Source organism: Mesoplodon densirostris, chromosome 7, assembly GCF_025265405.1.
Source record: "Mesoplodon densirostris isolate mMesDen1 chromosome 7, mMesDen1 primary haplotype, whole genome shotgun sequence".
Lineage (NCBI taxonomy): Eukaryota > Metazoa > Chordata > Mammalia > Artiodactyla > Ziphiidae > Mesoplodon > Mesoplodon densirostris.
The window spans coordinates 73,554,189-73,574,028 of record NC_082667.1 but is presented as its reverse complement, the minus strand read 5'-3'; the positions used below and the strand labels follow the sequence as shown (position 1 = coordinate 73,574,028).

Here is a 19,840-nt window from a genome sequence, read left to right as displayed (position 1 = left end):
TTCCCCAACTTTCTCTTAGGCCATTCTTCCTTGAGTCCCTCCTACAACCAGAGTCTTTAAGATTGGATTGGCTGCTGTTGGCAGTGTCCCATGATGCTCCCCCAAGCACCAGCACTATGGACGATGAAGGAGACCCCAGGTATAGAAGGAGTCCTGTTTCTAAGCTCTGCTGCTCCTTTGGAATGGAACCAGTTTATTCACATATAGCATTCTGGGCTTACTTCAGGAACAGCTATGGAAGCGACTGACTCAAGTCATGGTAGTAATCAGATTGAGTGTACTGCTTAGTGGTTCTGAACATTTTTTGAATCACAGACCCTCTAAGAATCTGATGATTCCTCTCAGAAAAATGCACATTTATGCAGAATTTTGCACATGATTGCAGAGAATTAAACTGGGCTACTGAAACTCTTTCATGGACCAACATTAAGAGACCTTGGTGACTAAACCTGTGTTAGAAGAAAATTGTTAGAAAATTGTGTGTGTGTGTGTGTGTGTGTGTTTTCTTCCTAGAAATTTGCCAAGGGATGTTTAGATGTAACCTGATACAGGATTTTTTTTTAACTTGGACTCTTTTTTTTTTTTAAAGCTTTTCTAGTACTTTTTAAAGCTTTTAATTATTCTTTGGCTGCATTGGGTCTTCGTTGCTGTGCACGGGCTTTCTCTAGTTGTGGTGAGCAGTGGCTTCTCTTGTTGAGGAGCATGGGCTCTAGGTGCATGGGCTTCAGTAGTTGTGGCACACGGGCTCAGTAGTTGTGGCTCATGAGCTCTAGATTTGCAGGCTCAGTAGTTGTGGAGCACGGGCTTAGTTGCTCCGCGGCATGTGGGATCTTCCCGGACCAGGGATCGAACCCGTGTCCCCTGCATTGGCAGGCGTATTCTTAACCTTTGCGCCACTGGGGAAGTCCCTGATTAGGATTTTTAAAAAAACAGAATTCATAAAAAATACACACTGTTACTTGTAATCTATCAGAAATACTCCTTGTGTTTTCCTCCAGGAGAAACTTTTTAAAAGCTCCCAAAATGCCTATCTTATATGCCTAGGGAAAAAGGTCTGGAAGGATATAAAATGGCTATCTGTGAGTGATGGAATTATGAGCTTCTTTCTTTTGCTTTTGATTACTCAAATATATAATTTAAAAAAAAACAGGTATTTGTCATTGGAAAAATAGCTGTTTTAATTTTTCAAAGGCCAAGTAGAAATGTTTGAAAAATATAATAATGGAAAAAATATAATTAAACTCTGATCTTACCTATCAGCTGACGAATAAGCATTTTTGTAGAGTTTATTTCCTGTCTAATTTACTGATATGTTTTTCATTTCTCAGGCCTCATTCCCACTTGTTTTCCTGGGGTTACAGTCAGCTAATCCTTCATCTAATTAAACTTCCTGCAGATTTTACAACAAAAGAGAAAGCGACTGACATCTGTAGGTCTCATGGGTAAGTGAGAATTTTCCTAGAAGCTGAAGTTAAGATTAGAATCATTTTAGTTAGTAACTTTGTAGTTAGGGGCCTGAACGGATATGCTGTGTCATTTGGGATTTTTTTTTTTTTGCTGCATAAAGGTGGCTTTTTGTTTTAAGTGATAATAAACATCTTTTTTTGTCTTTAAATTTTGAGTGTATTTTGTGTGTGGAAGAGACTGGTCCTTGCTCATTCCTCTCTCCCCCTTTTGCTTAGTTGTTAGCCCCAGTTCTCAGGTTTATTTAATTAAGCACCAGACTGTGTGATACAGTTATAATTGATATAGTTTCGGAGAAGGGAGAGATCAGAATTGGCTTAGTAGAATGGCTGGTGAAGGACTCAGGGAGGAGGTGAGACTTTGAGGTAAGCCCTAAGGCTGGGTAGGATTTGTATTCAAACAGGAGCCAGGAGGAGGGCAAGTCAGGTGAGAGAAACAGCAAGAGCAAGGCCATGAAAAACTGACATTGCTTTTTATCTGTACTACATATTCATCAGTTATTCATGGCCTGAAGATGTTATCTTATGGCTTTATCTGGATTACAGTCTTTTGGAGATAGGGACATGTGCCTTCCTTTTCCTTCATGATTCATACTTCATAAAGTGGTAGGCACTTGGTACATATTTGTTCACTGATAATGAGGGATGAGACTGGCCAGGTTGTGGGTCATGAGATCATATAGGACCTTGAAAGGTGGTTAGAAGAATTTAAGCAGAGACCCTTTTAGCCTTTTTGGTACAAAAATGACATGATAAAATGGAGGTTTCTGGAGATCATTTCTGGTTTCATACATGAGAAAGATTGGAGACGAGAAAGGAAGGCCAGCTAGGAAACTGGTGCAGTAATCCAGGTATGACCAAATTGATTCTAGGTCAGCAGAAGGAGCACATCTAATGGCACATTTCAAAGGAAAATGCAGTGGGACCTGTAGATACTGGGTATAGCAAATGAAGGAAGGGGGAGTCAAGGAGAACTTCCAAAGTTTGCATACTTGGGGAAGAAATATGCTAGTTTGTTATTGAACCTTAAAGTTTATGAAGTGTATAAGCTTAAATGTCTCATAATTGGGGCTTGGCCTCAAATGTCAGTACTTATCGCTAGCTTTATTTATTTATTTTCTTAAATGCTCTAGATCAGGGCTGTCTAACAGAATTTTCTGAGGCAGTGGAAATATTCTATCACGCTGTCTAGTATGGTAGCCACTAGTCACATGTGGCCATTAAGTACTTGAAATATGAATTGGTCAACTGAAGAACTGACTTTTAAATTTTATTTAATTTAAATATAAATAGCCACATGTGGCTAATATCTACAGTATTGGACCACACAGCTCCAGATAAATTCACTGCCTTTTATTCCTCTCTCCAACTTTGCTCTCTTTGAAGTTTCTGGCCTGGATATCTTATTCTCTGTTGGGAGCTGGGGAGAAGAAGAGAGGCCTTCACGAATATTGTGTATCTGAATGATATGAGCCTGATGGAAGGGGACAATGGTATGTAAATCCCAATCGGTTATTCTTGGTTATAGTATTTTAGAAGTCACTACAGACTATTCAGTAAAGAAATTTGATGGACTTCCCTGGTGGCGCAGTGGTTGAGAGTCCGCCTGCTGATGCAGGGGACACGGGTTCGTGCCCCGGTCCAGGAAGATCCCACATGCCGCGGAGCGGCTGGGCCCGTGAGCCATGGCCGCTGAGCCTGCACGTCCGGAGCCTGTGCTCTGCAACGGGAGAGGCCACAACAGTGAGAGGCCCGCGTACCGCAAAAAAAAAAAAAAAAAAGAAAAGAAATTTGATAAATATTTCAATGATCATTTATGTTATTCTAGCTAGCTGTCTCATTTTTGGAGTTTTTTTTTGTTTTTGATCTGAACTACTTGGTATACCATGAAATCATAACTAGAAATAAACTACAGGCAACTTTTCTGTTTCATGAGTGCCTACCATGTGAGGCATTATATTGATACCTGATGCTTTTCCATATGCTGTTTAAATGAGATATTAAACCTGTGGGATAGTTACTATTATTTCAGTTTTAAAAAAGTTATGATTGAGGCCCAGAAAAAAGGGTAATTAGTTTCCCCACAGTCATACAACTAGTTAATGCTGGAGCTGGTGTTCAGACCAGGTCTGACCATCTCTAAAGCTTGTGCTCAGGTTTTTTGATCTGCATCATGTTGCCATTTTACACAGCCCAAAGTTAGGTATCACTAAGACGAACTTACAGTAGAGTAGCAGTCAGATTTTCCTAAGCCTTTACAGGTACTTAGGGTTTTTGTTTTTTTTTTTAATTTTCGTCAATTCAATACAGATAAAATGGGAGTCAGGAGGCCAGGACTTTGACACACTGATTTCTGAAGTCTGAGAGTTCATCCTGCACTCAGAGAGGTGGTCTTGGTCTGTTTTGTAGTGTTACTTTATTCATGTCAATGCAGAGACGCCAGCAGCATGACATCAGGATCCTTCATCTAACAGTGTGACCTACAGCCTTTTTCAGCCCTATTGCTGTAGAAGAAGAAAAGTTACAACCAAGCAAAGAAACCAGATGACTGGCAAAGAGATAGCCTCAGGTGCCACAGTTACAGCAATAATAACTGAATCATCTTTGTTTCAAAAATGAAACAAGAGGGTCACATGGTTTTGTAGAACTATAGATGAGTTCACTTTGGAAAAATAACCAGAAAAGTTAAGATATAAATGATTTATGCTTTTAAAGTTACAACATGATGTTTGTTATAGAAAAAAATGGAAAATCTAGGAAGAATGAAGATATCACCTAAAATTCTTCCCACCCAGATAAAAGTACTCGTAATATTTTGTTAATATAATAATAATAGCTATTCTTACCCTTGGTATATTAAATGGGAGTCTTTTCTTGACATTTTTCTCTCCTAACTTATATTTCACTTCAAAGAATGTTGCTTTTGCTGCCAAATATATACCTCATATCTATCTACTTTCTTTGGCTCCACCACGGTCATTCTGATCCCAGCTATTTGCCTGGTTATTGCAATAACTTTATGATTGGCCTTCTGGTTTCCATTCTTGCCCATCTTTAACTGATTTTCCTTATAGCAGCCAGAATGGTTCTTTTTTTTTAATTAAAAAAATTTTTATTGAGATAACATTGGTTTATAACATTATATAAGTTTTATGTGTACAACATTATATTTCCACTTTTGTATACCCTGCAGTGTACTCACCACTAAAAATTTAGTTTCCATCTGTCACCGTGTTTGTTCCCTTTTACCCATTTCACCCTGCCCCTGCTCCATCCCCTCTGGTAACCACTACTTTGTTCTTTGCATCTACAAGTTTGTTTTTGTTTGGTTTGTTCATTTATTTTGTTTTTGTTTGTTTTTGTATTCCACAAATGAGTGAGATCATATGGTGTTTGTCTTTCTCTTTCTGACTTACTTCACTTGGCATAATATGCCCAAGGTCCATCCATATTGTCACAAATGGCAAGATTTCTTCTTTTTTTTAATGGCTGAGAAGTATTCCATTATGTGTGTGTGTGTGTGTATCACATCTTCTTTATCCATTCATCTATTGATGGGCACTTAGGTTACTTCCATATCTTGGCTATTATAAATAATGTTGCAGTGGACATAGGGGTGCATATATCTTTTCCAATTAGTGTTTTCATATTCTTTGGATAAATACTCAGAAGTGGGATTGCTGGATCATATGGTAGTTCTATTTTCAGTTTTTTGAGGAACCTCCATGCTGTTTTCCACTGTGGCTGCACCAACTTACATTCCCACCAACAGTGCACAGGGTTCCCTTTTCTCCACATCCTTGCCAACATTTGTAGACTTTTTGATGATAGCCATTCTGATAGGTGTGAGGTGATATCTCATGTGGTTTTTTTTAATATAAATTTATTATTTTTTATTTATTTATTTTTGGCTGCGTTGGGTCTTCGTTGCTGCATGCGGGCTTTCTCTAACTGCAGTGAGCAGGGGCTACTCTTTGTTGCGGTGCACAGGCTTCTCATTTTGGTGGCTTCTCTTGTTGTGGAGCACGGGCTCTAAGTGCACAGGCTTCAGTAGTTGTGGCTTGCAGGCTCTAGAGTGCAGGCTCAGTAGCTGTGGCTCATGGACTTTGTTGCTCTGCGGCATGTGGGATCTTCCTGGACCAGGGATCGAACCCGTGTCCCCTGCATTGGCAGACGGATTCTTTTTTTTTTTTTTTTTTTTTTTTTTGCGGTACGTGGGCCTCTCACTGTTGTGGCCTCTCCCGTTGCGGAGTACAGGCTCCGGACGCTCAGGCTCATCGGCCATGGCTCACGGGCCCAGCCGCTCCGCGGCATGTGGGATCTTCCCGGACCGGGGCACGAACCCGTGTCCCCTGCATCGGCAGGCGGACTCTCAACCACTGCGCCACCAGGGAAGTCCTCCCATGTGGTTTTGATTTGCATTTCCCTAATAATTAGTGATGGGGAACATCTTTTCATGTGCTTCTTGGCCATCTGTATGTCATCTTTGGGAAAATGTCTATTCAGCTCCTCTGCCCATTTTTTCATCCAGTTGTTTATGTATTTTTGGTTATTAACTTCTTATTGGATATATTATTTGCAAATATCTTCTCCCATTCAATAGGTCATCTTTTCATTTTGTGGATTTTTTTTTGCTGTGTAGAAGCTTTTTAGTTTGATGTAGTCCTATTTGTTTATGTTTGCTTTTGTTTCCCTTGCCTGAGGAGACCTAGCTAGAAAGATATTCCTAGGACTGATGTCAGAGAGTGTCATGCCTATGTTTTCTTCTAGGAGTTTATGGTTTTGGGTCTTACAATTAAGTCTTTAATCCATTTTGAGTTGATTTTTGTGTATGGTGTGAGGTAGTGGTCTACTTTCATTTTTTTGCATGAGGCTGTCCAGTATCCCCAACACCATTTATTGAAGAGACTCTCCTTTCTCCATTGGATGTTCCTTATTCCTTTGTTGTATATTAATTGTCCATATATGTATGGGTTTATTTTTGGGCTCTCAGTTCTGTTCCATTGATACATGTATCTGTTTTTCTGCCACTACCATGCTGTTTTGATTACTATGGCTTTATAATATAGTTTTAAATCAGGGCGTGTGATACCTCCAGCTTTGTTCTCTTTGCTCAGGATTGTTTTGGCTATTTGGAGTCTTTTGTGGTTCCATGTAAATTTTAGAATTTTTTGTTTTATTTCTGTGAAAAATGTTTTTGGGATTTTGATAAGGATTACATTGAATCTATAGATTGCTTTGGCAATATGGACATTTTAACAATGTTAATTCTTCCAGTCCATGAGCAGGGAATATCTTTCCATTTATTTGTGTCTTCAGTTTCTTTCAGCGGTGTCTTATAGTTTTCAGTGTACAAGTCTTTCACCTCCTTGGTTAAATCTGTTCCTAGGTATTTTATTCTTTTTGTTGTGATTGTAAATGGAATTGTTTTCTTAATTTCTTTTTCTGCTAGCTCATTGTTAGTGTATAGAAACGCAACAGATTTTTGAATGTTGATTTGTACCCTGCAACTTTATTATTTCTAGTAGTTCTTTGGTGGAGTCTTTATAGTTTTCTATATATAAATCATGTCATCCACAAATAGTGACAGAGTCATTTCTTCCTTTCCAATTTGGATATCTTTTCTTTTTCTTGCCTGATTGCTCTAGCCGGGACTTCTGGTACTATGTTGAATAAGGGTGGTTAAGAGTGGGCATCCTTGTTTTGTTCCTGATTTTAGAGGGCTAGCTTTCAGTTTTTCACCATTGAGAATGATATTTGTTGTGAGTTTGTCATATATGGCCTTATTATGTTGAGGTATGTTCCTTCTATACCCACTTTATTGAAAGTTCGTTTTATCATAAATGGGTGTTGAATCTTGTCAAATGCTCTTTTTTTTTGCATCTATTGAGATAATTATATGGTTTTTATCCTTCATTTTGTTAATGTGGTGTATCACGTGAATTTATTTGTGGATACAACCATCCTTGCATCCCTGGAATAAATCCCACTTGGTCATGGTGTATGATTCTTTTTATGTATTGTATTCGGTTTGCTAATATTTTGTTGAGAATTTTTGCATCTATGTTCATCAGAGATACTGACCTGTAATTTTTTCTTTTTTTGAGTCTTTGTGTGGTTTTGGTATCAGGGTGCTGTTGGCTTTGTAAAATGAGTTAGAAAGCATTCCCTTCTCTTCAAGAGTTTGAAAAGAATAGGTATTAAATCTTTTGAATGTTTGGTAGAATTCACCTATGAAGGCATCTGGTCCTAGACTCATGTTTTTTAGGAGCTTTGATTATTATTTCAATTTCTGTACTAGTGATCAGGCTATTTAGATTTTTCATTTCTTCATGATTCAGTCTTGGAAGGTTTTATGATTCTAAGAATTTGTCCATTTCTTCTAGGTTGTCCAATTTGTTGGCATGTAGCTGTTCATAATATTCTCTTATAAGCCTTTCTATTCCTGTGGTATCCATTGTTATCTTTCTTCTTGCATTTCTGATTTTATTTATCAGAGCCTTCTCTAAGATTAGTGAGTCTAGCTAAAGATTTGTCAGTTTTGTTTATCTTTTCAAGAACCAGCTCTTAGTTTTATTGATCTTTTCTATTGTCTTTTTCGTCTTTATTTCATTTATTTCTGCTCTGATCTTAATTATTTCCTGCCTTCTACTGATATGGGGCTTCATTTGTTCTTTTTCTAGTTCCTTTATGTACAGGGTTAGATTGTTTATTTTAGATTTTTCTTGTTTCTTGAGGTAAGCATGTATTGCTTAAACTTCCCTTTTAATATCACTTTTGCTGCATCCCATAGATTCTGGTATGTCATATTTTCATTTGTCTTTGGGTAACTTTTGATATCTTCTTTGATTTTCATTGACTTGGTAGTTGTTCAGTAGCATGTTGTTCAGTCTCCACATATTTGTAATTTTTCCAGCTTTCTTATAGTTGATTTCTAGTTTTATAGAAATTGGAAAAGATGCTTGATACGATTTCAGTCTTCTTAAATTCACTGAGATTTGTTTTGTGTCCCAACATACGGTTTACCCTTGAGAAAGTTCCATGTCCACTTGAGAAGAATGTGTATTCTGGTGCAATTGAATGGAATGTTCTGTACAAATCTATCAAATCCATCTAGTCTGATGTTTCATTTAAGGCTGCTGCTTCCTTGTTGACTTTCTGTCCGGATGATCTATCCATTGATGTCAGTGGGCTGCTAAATTCACCTACTATTATTGTGTTGCTGTCAATTTCTCCTTTTAAGTCTGTTAATAATTGTTTTATATATTTTGGTGCTCCTGTGTTAGGTGCATATATATTAATAACATTATGTCTTCGTGATGAATTATCCCCTTTATCATTATATACTATCCACTTTTGTCTCTTGTTATCTTTTTTGGCTTGAAGTCTATTTTGTCTGATATAAGTGTGGCTACACCCACTTTCTTTTGGCTGCCATTTGCCTGAAGTGTCACCTTCCATCTCTTTACTTTGAGCCTATAATTGTCTTAAACTCTGAGATGAGTCTCCTGGAGGCAGCATAAAGTTGGCTTTTTTTTTTTTTTTTTTTTTGGTGGTACACGGGCCTCTCACTGTTGAGGCCCCTCCTGTTGCGGAGCACAGGCTCCGGACACGCAGGCAGCGGCCATGGCTCACGGGCCTAGCTGCTCCGCGGCATGTGGGATCTTCCCGGACCGGGGCACGAACCCCTGTCCCCTGCATCGGCAGGTGGACTCTCAACCACTGCGCCACCAGGGAAGCCCGGCTCTTGTTTTTTAATCCACCCAGCCTTTCTGTGTCTTTTGATTGGTGAGTTCAATCTATTTACATTTAGGATGATTATTGACAGATGAGGATTTGGTACTGCTATTTTATCTTTTGTTTTCTGGTTGCTCTATATCTTCATTATTTCTTTTTCCTTGTATTTCTGTCTGCCATTTTGCTTTGGTGGTTTTTTTTGATGTTTTTCTCACTTTCCTCTTTTTTAATGTTTTGTGCCTTTGCTCTAGATTTATTTTTTGTGGTTACCATGGGGTTTGTATAAAACATGTCATAGATAAAGTAGTCCTTTTTCTGCTTATAGCATCTTATCTTTATGTACCTGTATGAGTTCCACCCTTTTCCTCTCCCCCTTTTGTATTTTTCTTGCCTCAAATTATCCCTTTTTATGTTGTGAGTTTGTTACCAAATTGAAGTAGCTATAATTACTTTTTCTACTCATCTTTGCCCTTTAACCTTTATGCTGTAGTTAAAGTGTTTTAAAAACCTATTCTGATAAAGAGTTGCAGTTTAAAGATTCTGTCTGCTTATCACTTTACTCAAAGATTTGTGTACTTTGCTTTTTTTTTGTTTGTTTCTGGTAAAGAGCTCCTTTCAACATTTCTTGTAATGCAGGTCTAGTGTTGATGAACTGCCTCAGCTTTTGTTTGTCTGGGAAAGTCCTTATTTATCATTCATATCTGAATGATAACTTTGCTGGATAGAGTATTCTTGGGTGATGGTTTTTATCTTTCAGTATTTTGAGAATGTCATTCCACTTTCTTCTGGACTGTAGAGTTTCTGCTGAGAAATCTGTTAATAGCCTAATGGAGGTTCCTTTGTAGGTTACCCTTCCTTTTTCCCCTGGCTGCCTTCATTCTTTGTCATTGACTTTTAACAGTTTTTTTTTTTTTTTTTTTGTGGTACGCGGGCCTCTCACTGTTGTGGCCTCTCCCGTTGTGGGGCACAGGCTCCGGACGCACAGGCTCAGCGGCCACGGGCCCAGCCACTCCACGGCATGTGGGATCTTCCTGGACCGGGGCACGAACCCGCATCCCCTGCATCGGCAGGCGGACTCTCAACCACTGCACCACCAGGGAAGCCCTAACAGTTTTAATATAATATGTCTTGAAGCTGCGTTGGGTCTTCGTTGCTGCATGCGGGCTTTTTCTAGTTGCGGCGAGCGGGGCTTACTCTTCGTTGCAGTGCTCTGGCTTCTTATTGTGGTGGCTTCTGCTGTTGCAGAGCACGGGCTCTAGGTGGGTGGGCTTCAGTAGTTGTGGCATATGGGCTCAGTAGTTGTGGCTCGCGGGCTCTAGAGCGCAGGCTCAGTAGTTGTGGCACACGGGCTTTGTTGCTCTGCGGCATGTGGGATCTTCCTGGACCAGGGCACGAACCCATGTTCCTTGCATTGGCAGACGGATGCTTAACCACTGCACCAGCAGGGAAGGAAGTCCCTTGAAGAAGGTCTTTTTGTATTGAGGTAATTAGGTGTTCTCTTAGCTTCATGGACTTGTATATCCAGTTCCTTCTCTGGTTTGGGAAGCTCTCAGCTATTACTTCTTTAAATTAACTCTCTGCTCCCCTCTCCCTTTCTTCTCCTTCTGGGATACCCATTACCCTAATGTTGTCTTTTCTAAGGAGTTGGATAGTTCTCATAGAATTTTTTCATTTTTTAAAATATCTTATTTCTTTCTTCTTCTACTTGTGTCATTTCTAGAGTTCTATCTTCAAGCTCACTAATTCTGTCCCATGTGATCTGCTCTATTTTCAGTGCTTTCTAATGTATTCTCCAACTCATTTATTGAATTCTTTAGTTCTAGAATTTGTTTTTCTTTTTTAGAGTTTTAATCTCTTTTGTAAAGTATTACTCTGTTCATTAATTTCGTTCCTGAGTTCATTGAACTGCCTATCTGAGTTTTCTTGTAGTTCCTTGACTTTCTTCATGACAGCTATTTTGAATTCTCTATCAGTTAGACCACAGTATTCTGTGACTTTAAGTTTGGTTTCTGGAGAATTGTCATTTTCCTTTTGTGGTACAGTGTCACTATGGTTCTTCACTGTGTTTGATGAAGTTGTTCCTCTGCCACACATTTAAAGTAGCAAGTACCTTTCTGCTTGATTCTAATGATCCAACAGGTTAGAAATTAGAGGCCTTTCTTTTGTTTTCCAGTAGGTGGCGCCATAGCACAAGTTTTGGGTTTCTCTTACGTCAGCTGCCTCCGGTTATATTTGAGAGTCTGCACTTTGTGCCCTCTACCATCTCCATCTGTGGTGTGGCCCGATGCCTGCATTATCACTTCCTGTACCTGCAGGGTCGCCTTACTTCTGCCAGTGTTGCTAGCATTGCCACCTGGTGCACCAGGATGGTGGGCTCCCTCCTGTCCAGGAGCCCTTGAGCGACAAGTTCCACTGCTGTTGGGGAGGAAGGGGCGGGGGCAATAGCTAGGATTGCTCAGGTGGCCCTGCCATGTCCAGTGTTGTAAGATTCATGGGCTTGCTACTTCGAGTGGGGGGCTGGAGGCTGGGGTCATGTGCACTGCTTCCCCTGCTACCATCAGCTTCTCTGGGGCTGGAGGGCTGGGTCTGCAGACACCACCTCCACTGGTTCCCTGGTTCTGCCTCTTCTATGTGTTCCAGTCCATCACCTTTAGTTGTATAGATATGTGGAGAATTCTCTGGTTTCTTGGTGTGTCGGACACAAGAACCTTTGTTGCGCTGTGGATGTTTTACTGGTTGTAGATTAAGGAGAGAAACAAAGGTAGCTTTTCACTCCACCACGTTGCTGACTCTCAGCATGGTTCTTTTAAACAAAAATTGGATTATGTGGCTCTCCTCCTTGAAGCCCCTTACATTGGACTCAAAATAAAATCCAGATTCTTAAGCTGTTCCCTTATGGCCTGGCCCTGTCATCTCATTCTCACTCCTCACTGCCACCTTTGTGCATTGTAGGCCTTTTTTGAGTTCCTTAAACTCACTTAGTTCCTTCCTGTGTCGAGTCATTTTCCATGTTTCCTTTGTCAGAAATGCAGGCTCCTTCACCCTCCATTCCTGACACCTTCCCTGCACGTTTGTGCACATATGGGCCACAAGCACATGCTCACTAAACTTGTCTCATCTTTTAGCTCTCTGCTTAACTGTCACTTCTCATAGAGCCCTTCTCTGAGCCTCAAAAAAAAAAAAAAAAAAAAAAACTCAAACCTGCCAATCTCTCTAATGGCTCTTTGATCTTTTCCTTTATAGCAAGCACTTAGCACAGTTTATAAGCATAGATTTATTTATGTGTTTGTCTAAGTTCTGTCTCCTTTACTGGACCCTGAGTTCCACAGGAGTGCAGGCAGGGCTCATCATGTCTGTTTGTTCCTCATTCACATTCAGTGCCTAGTATGGAGTGTGCCCTGGGTAATTAATTACTGCGTGAGCAAATGAAGGAATGTTGAAGCTAATTTTATGGCTTCTCCTTTTCGTGAGCTATTTGTTCAACAAATATTCAGAAAACAATTCTGTGTTGGGGGTAATGAGGTTATATTCTTTAATATTTTTATGTTTTGGTATGAAACATTTTCACGAATGGTTTCTCCTGTATGCAGGCAGAGTGCTAAGAGTGATCAGAGCCCACATTGTTTCTCTGTGTTTGAGTAGGTTGGATCCCAGAGACTGTGGAGGAATGGAAGCTTCTCCTACATCTGGTACAGAACAAGAGCACAAAGCCAGCCCCCCAGAAGTCACCAAATGGGAACTTCAGCGATGGGCCTTCCCCTATCAACGTGGAGAATGTGGCTCTCCTGTTAGCTAAGACCATGGGCCCAGACCGGGCCTGGTCACTGCTACAAGAATGTGGTTTGACCCTTGAGCTGTCAGAGAGATTTACCAGAACCTGTGATATCCTGAGGATTGCCGAGAAAAGGCAGAGGTAATGTATGTCTGTCCTGCCCTATCCACAGGCACCTGGGGAATGTAGAATTGCACAGATTTTCAGAGGTGGATGGGACTATAGAGATCACATAGTCCCAACCCCTCATTCATAGATGAGGGGACAGAGACTCCTCTGTTGATGAAGGTGATTAAGGGAAGAGGCTAAAGTAATATTTGGTCCACAGTCATGACCAAAACACTGTTTAGGTTAATGTGAATACCCAAATCTCATGTGTACTCAATTTTTTAAGAATATTATTGGTACCGCATACCTAATTGTCTCAGTCAGGGGTTTTTTTGTTTTTGTTTTTTTTAAACTGTGGTAAAATACAGATAACATAAAATTTCCTGCCAACCGTTTTTAACTACTTAGTTCAGTAGTGTTTAGTATATTCATATCAGTGTGCAGTCAGTTTCCAGAACTTTTTCAACTTACAAAACTGAAACTCTATACCCATTAAACAACAGCTCCCCCTTTCTCCCTCCACCTAACCCCTGGTAACCACCATTCTACTTTCTGTCTCTGATTTTGACTACTCTAAGTACCTCACATAAGGGGGATCATACAGTGTTTGTCTTTTTGTGACTGACTTATTTCACTTAGCATAATGTCCTTAAGATTCATCCATGTTATAGCATTTGTCAGCGTTTCCGTCCTTTTTAAGGCTGAATAATATTTCATTGTATGTATGTAACCACATTTTATTTATCCACTCACCTGTTGATAGACACTTGGGTTGCTTCCACCTCTTGGCTATTGTGAGTAATGCTGCTGTGAACATGAGTTTACAGATATCTCTGAGACCCTGCTTTCAGTTCTTTTGGTGTGGGATATACCCAGGTGTGGAATTGCTGGATCAGATGGTACTTCTATTTTTAATTTTTTGAGGAGCCTCCATACTGTTTTCCATAGAGCCTGCACCATTTTACATTCCCACCAATTATAGCACATCCCCACCAGCACTAGTTATTTTCTGGGGTTTTTTTGTTTTGATTTTTGTTTTGTTTTGTTTTTTTGGATAGTAGCTATCCTAATGGGCGTGAAGTGATGACTCATTGTGGTTTTTATTTGCATTTCCCTAGTGATTATTGATGTTGAACATCTTTTCATATGCTCGTTGGCCATTTGAATGTCATCTTTGGAGAAATACTTGTTCAAGTCTTCTGCCCATTTTTAAATTGCATTATTTGTTTTTTGTCATATGAGCTCTTTACATATTCTCAATATTAACCTCTCAGATATGTGATTTGCAAATATTTTCTCCTGTTGTATAGGACAGGATGCCATATTCACAGGATGCTTTTTCACTCTGTTGATTGTGTCTTTTGATGCACAGAGTCAGTCAGCCTTTGTAATCCTTTCTTCTGAAAAGAATGAACAATGACAGCTAAATTTGCCTGTTTCTTTTCTTTGGGATTTCAGAGCCTTGATACAAAGCATGCTTGAAAAATGTGATCGGTTTCTCTGGTCTCAGCAGGCCTAATTGAAGAAGATTCAGCAGGGTGTCATGACATTTTGAGAAAAACGGAATCGTGCTCCGGAACCTTCTGAATGCATTTGTTATTGAAGGAAAGGCCCCACCTGAGATCCCTGCCACCTTATTGGGAGCACTTTTGTCCGTGTCTGTAACCTCTGCATTTGTGGCTCTATCTGTACCTCAGTGTTTTTCAACTGAAGTTGAATTTTGAAAGGAATCAGTCCTTATTTGCTGAAATGAAGTGCCCTGGAAGGAATCGGAATGTGAATATCCCCAGCTATGCAGTCCTTATTCTGAACCACAGTGTTATTTGTTCCTTGCTGGCGGACTGGGGGAATTCTTTTCTCATCGTGACTGCCATGTAGGGAGCAGAAGTTTCTCATCCTGGTCACATGAAGACATACAATGTAATTGACAGAAATTGAATTCTTTTTTTATCTTCTCTGGGACACTTGAGAAATTACCAGTGTAAGATCTGGTATAATGGAATTAACACATAAAATGAGTGAAACACTGAAGATGCAAATCAGATGTTTAAATGAAATGGCTCCATATTTAAATTGAGCTAATTTAAAATGTATTTTTTTTCCAGTGCTTGACATTTTCTAATCTGAACCTATATACAGCTAATTCATTACTGGAAATGTTTTACTCCGGTCTTTCCTAAACAGTAGCTTAAAGGAATCATGCACTTTTAAAATTTGTTTTTTAAAAGCCATAATAAAGGAAGGCTGAGTACTGATAAAGATTGCAGCAAGTGCTTGTATTATTTAAGCCAAGTACTAGACTGCCATTTTCAGGCGCCTGTATACTTACACAGCATGTTATATTAATAATAAATGTAAAATCTAATCTAAAAATTTATTTGAGTAGAATGTAGACATGAGGTTTATAGGAGCAATTTGCAGGAAGGTGTGGTGTAAACTCAGTGTGGAATAAGCAAAGTGTTGGGTACATTGAATGATTCACTTCTTTCTTTCATTTATAACACAGCCAGAGAACTGTAGACACAAATTGCTGTCATACTTCCATGGGACATTTGGATATGACGTAACCAGATTAGTTGAAGAGATGATCAGAGAAGGGAGGCTTCACAAAGCTTCTTAGCATTTTGGGAAGTGTGGAAAACCTAACAATTTTGGTCACCAGTGTGTGGCAGAGTGTATGTGGTATGTCTCCCCACGCCAAGCAATTCTCCAACACCAGCTGGGTGTCCTACAATTCAACTCAATTGAAAGTATCTCCCTGGAGATAGCATCCGATTTCACAGGTTAGGGGCTCAGAACCACAAAACTGCCCACGCTTCAGATGCCAGTCACAAGTCCAGGTTGTTAACCGTACAGGCATACCTCTTTTTATTGTACTTTGCTTTATTGTGCTTCACATATACTGTTTTTTTCTTTTTCTTTTTCTTTTTTTTTTTAACAAATTGAAATTTTGTGGCAACCCTGTGTTCAGTAAGTCTATCAGTACAGTTTTTCCAACAGCATTTCCTTACTTTGTGTCTCTGTCACATTTCCCTGATTCTTGGAATACTTCAGTCTTTTTCACTCTCATCCTTTGTCAGGATGATCTGTGATCAGTGATCTTTGATGTTACTATTGTAATTGTTTTGTGGCACCACTTCACCCATGTTTGATGGTGAACTTAATCGAGAAACGTGTGTTGTGACTGCTCTAACTGGCCATTCCCCATCTCTCTCCCTCTCCTCAGGCTTCCCTATTCCCTGACACACAGCAATATTCTTACGTATTCAAGTGAAAGGAAGAGTTACACATCTCTCACTTTAAATAAAAAACTAGAAATGATTAAGCTAAGTGAGAAAGGCATGTTGAAAGCTGAGATAGGCTGAAAGGTAGGCCTCTTGCATCAAATAGCCAAATTGTGAATGTAAAGGAAAAGTACATGAAAGAAATTGAAAGTGCTACTCCAGTGAATACAAGAATGAGAAAAAAGTGAAAGAGCCTTATTGCTGATATGGAGAAAGTTTTAGTAGTCTGGATAGAAGATCAAACCAGTCACAACATTCCCATAAGCCAGAGCCTAATCCAGAGCAAAGCCCTAACTCTTCAATTCTGTGAAGGCTGAGAGAGGTGAGGAAGCTACAGAAGAAAAGTTTGAAGCTAGCAGAGGTTGGTTCATGAGGTTTAAGGAAAGAAGCAGTCGTCAACATAAAAGTGAAGCAGCAAGTGCTGATGTAGAAGCTGCAGCAAGTTATCCAGAAGATCTAGCTAAGATCATTAATGAAGGTGGCTACACTAAACAACAGATTTTCAGTGTAGACAAAACGGCCTTATATTGGAAAAGGATGCCATCTAGTACTTTTCATAGCTAGAGAGGAGAAGTCAATGCCTGGCTTCGAAGCTTCAAAGGACAGGCTTCCTCTCCTGTTAGGGGCTAATGCAGGTAGTGACTTTCAGTTGAAGCCAATGCTTATCTACCATGGTGAAAATCCTAGGGCCCTTAAGAATTATGCTAGGTTTACTCTTCCTGTGCTCTATAAATGGAACAACAAAGCCTGGATGACAGCACAAGTGTTTACAACATGGTTTAATGAATATTTTAAGCTCACTGCTGAGACCTACCACTCAGAAAAAAAGACTCCTTTCAAAATATTACTGCTCACTGACTGCACCTGGTTGCCCAAGAGCTCTGATGGAGTTGTACATTAAGTTTAGTGTTGTTTACACACCTGCTAATACAACATTCATTCTGCAGCCCATGGATCAAGGAGTAATAGCAACTTTCAAGTCTTATTATTATTATTTTTTGCACTACATGGGCTTCTCACTGCTGTGGCCTCTCCTGTTGCGGAGCACAGGCTCTGGACGCGCAGGCCCAGCAGCCATGGCTCATGGGCCCAGCCACTCCGCAGCATGTGGGATCCTCCCAGACCGGGGCACGAACCCGCGTCCCCTGCATTGGCAGGCGGACTCTCAACCACTGCGCCACCAGGGAAGCCCAAGTCTTATTTTTTAAGAAATACATTTTGTAAGACTATAGCTACCATAGATAATGATTCCTCTGATGATTTGGGCAAAGTAAATTGGAAACCTTCTGGAAAGGATTCACCATTCTAGATGCCATTAAGAACATTAATGATTCATGGGAAGAGATCAACATATTAACATTAATAGAAGTTTGGAAGAAGTTGATTCTAACCCTCATGGATGACTTTGAGGGGCTCAGGACTTCAGTGGAGGAAGTAATTGCACATGTGGAAATAGCAAGAGAACTAGAATTAGAAGTGGAGCTTGAAGATATGACTGAATTGCTGCAATCTTATGGTAAAACTTCAACGGATGAGGAGTTGCTGCCTTTTTTTTTTTTTTTTTTTTTGCGGTACACGGGCCTCTCACTGCTGTGGCCTCTCCCGTTGCGGAGCACAGGTTCCGGACGCACAGGCTCAGCAGCCATGGCTCACGGGCCCAGCCGCTCCGTGGCACGTGGGGTCTTCCTGGACCGGGGCACGAACCCATGTCCCCTGCATCGGCAGGCGGACTCTCAACCACTGCGCCACCAGGGAAGCCCGAGGAGTTGCTTCTTATGAGTGAGCAAAGGAAGTGGTTTTTGAGGTGGAATCTACTCCTGGTGAAGATTGCTGTGAAGATTGCTGAAATGACAACAAATGATTTAAAATATTACATAAACTTAGTTAATAAAGCAGTGGCAGGGTTGAGAGAAAAATGACTCTAATTTTGAAAGAAGTTCTACTGTGGGTAAAATGCTATCAAACAGTATTGCATGCTACAGAGAAGTCATTTGTGGAAGGAAGAGAAGGAAGAGTCAGTGATCTGCCAGAATTCACTGTTGTCTGTCTTTAAGAAATGGCCACAGCTGCCCCAACTTCAGCAAACACCACGCTGATCAGTGAGCTACCATCAACCTGGAGGCAGGACCCTCCACCAGCAACAAGATTACAACTTGCTGAAGGCTCAGAAGATGGTTAGCATTTTTTTTTTTAGCAATAAAGCAGTTTTAAATTAAGGTCTATAGGGCTTCCCTGGTGGCGCAGTGATTGAGAGTCCGCCTGCCAATGCAGGGGACATGGGTTCGTGCCCTGGTCCGGGAAGATCCCACATGCCGCAGAGCGGCTGGGCCCGTGAGCCGTGGCCGCTGAGCCTGCACGTCCGGAGCCTGGGCTCCCTAGCGGGAGAGGCCACAGCAGTGAGGGGCCCGCGTATCGCAAAAAAAAAAAAAAAAAAAAAAAAAAAAAAATTAAGGTATATACATTTTTTAAGACAATGCTATTGCACGCTTCATAGACTATAGTATAGTGTAAACATAACTTTTATATGCACTGGGAAACCAAAAAATTCATGTGACTCGCTTTATTGTTGTGGTCTGGGGACCGAACCCACAATATCTCCAAGGTATGCCCGTACTTCTGACCAACTGGCTATAAATCAGAGGTTCCCGTGACCCACTCCTTGGGTTCAATTACTTTGCTAGAGTGGCTTACAGAACTCAGAGAAACATTTTACTTACTTAGATTATCAGTTTATTATAAAAGGCTCAGGAACAGCTGGCTGGAAGGGTAAGGTATGGGGAAGGGGCAAGGAGCTTCCATGCCCTCTCCCAGGGCCATGGTAGACCAGTCTCCACATGTTCACCAGCTGGAAGCTCTAGATAAAGCAGCGGCAGCATTGAGAGCGGAGATGGGCTGGAGGTTGAGTTCAGTTGCCAGTGGCCAGTGTCAAGAGTGGGACTGAAAGTTCCAACCCTCTAATCACATGGTTGGCTCCACTGGTAACCAGCCCTCATCTTTAGGTGTGGTCCAAAGCTCACCTCATTAACGAAAGACACTTTTCTCCCTCTCATCACCTTGGAAATTCCAAGGGTTTTAGGAACTCTGTGCCAGGAAAGGAGATGAAGACCAAATATAAATTTCTTATCACAATATCACACCTTCCCACTAGTTCAGCTGGATTGTGGCTGTATTGGATTAAGTTGACTGTGAGTCTGTTTAAGGTAAAGGGTGAGAGCCCTCCTGTCACTTTCAGCTTTTGTCATTACACAGTGACTGTCCAAAAGAGGGTGTGGAGGAAATCTCAGGAGGAGGAGACACCCTGAACTGGCACAATTGTGCAGTCATTTCCCGACCGTTCTTTCTAGGGCGTGTTACAGCAATCCTCATTTACCTAAAGGGTAACAGAATTATCTAGCATTAAAACAAAACAAACACCCCCCAGAAACCCCACATCATCTGAATTTATTTTCTAAGGAAAACAAACAAAAATCCCATTC

At 40.5% G+C, this 19,840-nt stretch overlaps 1 protein-coding gene across 6 annotated transcripts in view; it reads left to right on the top strand.

Moving 5' to 3' along the window:
- HPS5 (HPS5 biogenesis of lysosomal organelles complex 2 subunit 2) overlaps nucleotides 1-15,544 on the top strand; it is a 47,931-nt gene extending 32,387 nt beyond the window's left edge. For all 6 annotated transcript variants that reach the window (XM_060102937.1, XM_060102935.1, XM_060102936.1 and 3 more), the window contains 5 exons: nucleotides 20-139; nucleotides 1,329-1,442; nucleotides 2,850-2,956; nucleotides 12,843-13,113; nucleotides 14,539-15,544. In XM_060102937.1, coding sequence (XP_059958920.1) covers nucleotides 20-139; nucleotides 1,329-1,442; nucleotides 2,850-2,956; nucleotides 12,843-13,113; nucleotides 14,539-14,599 — 673 coding nt within the window. In that variant the 3' untranslated portion in view covers nucleotides 14,600-15,544. The remainder of the gene's footprint in view (nucleotides 1-19; nucleotides 140-1,328; nucleotides 1,443-2,849; nucleotides 2,957-12,842; nucleotides 13,114-14,538) is intronic.
- Nucleotides 15,545-19,840: the final 4,296 nt, after the last annotated feature.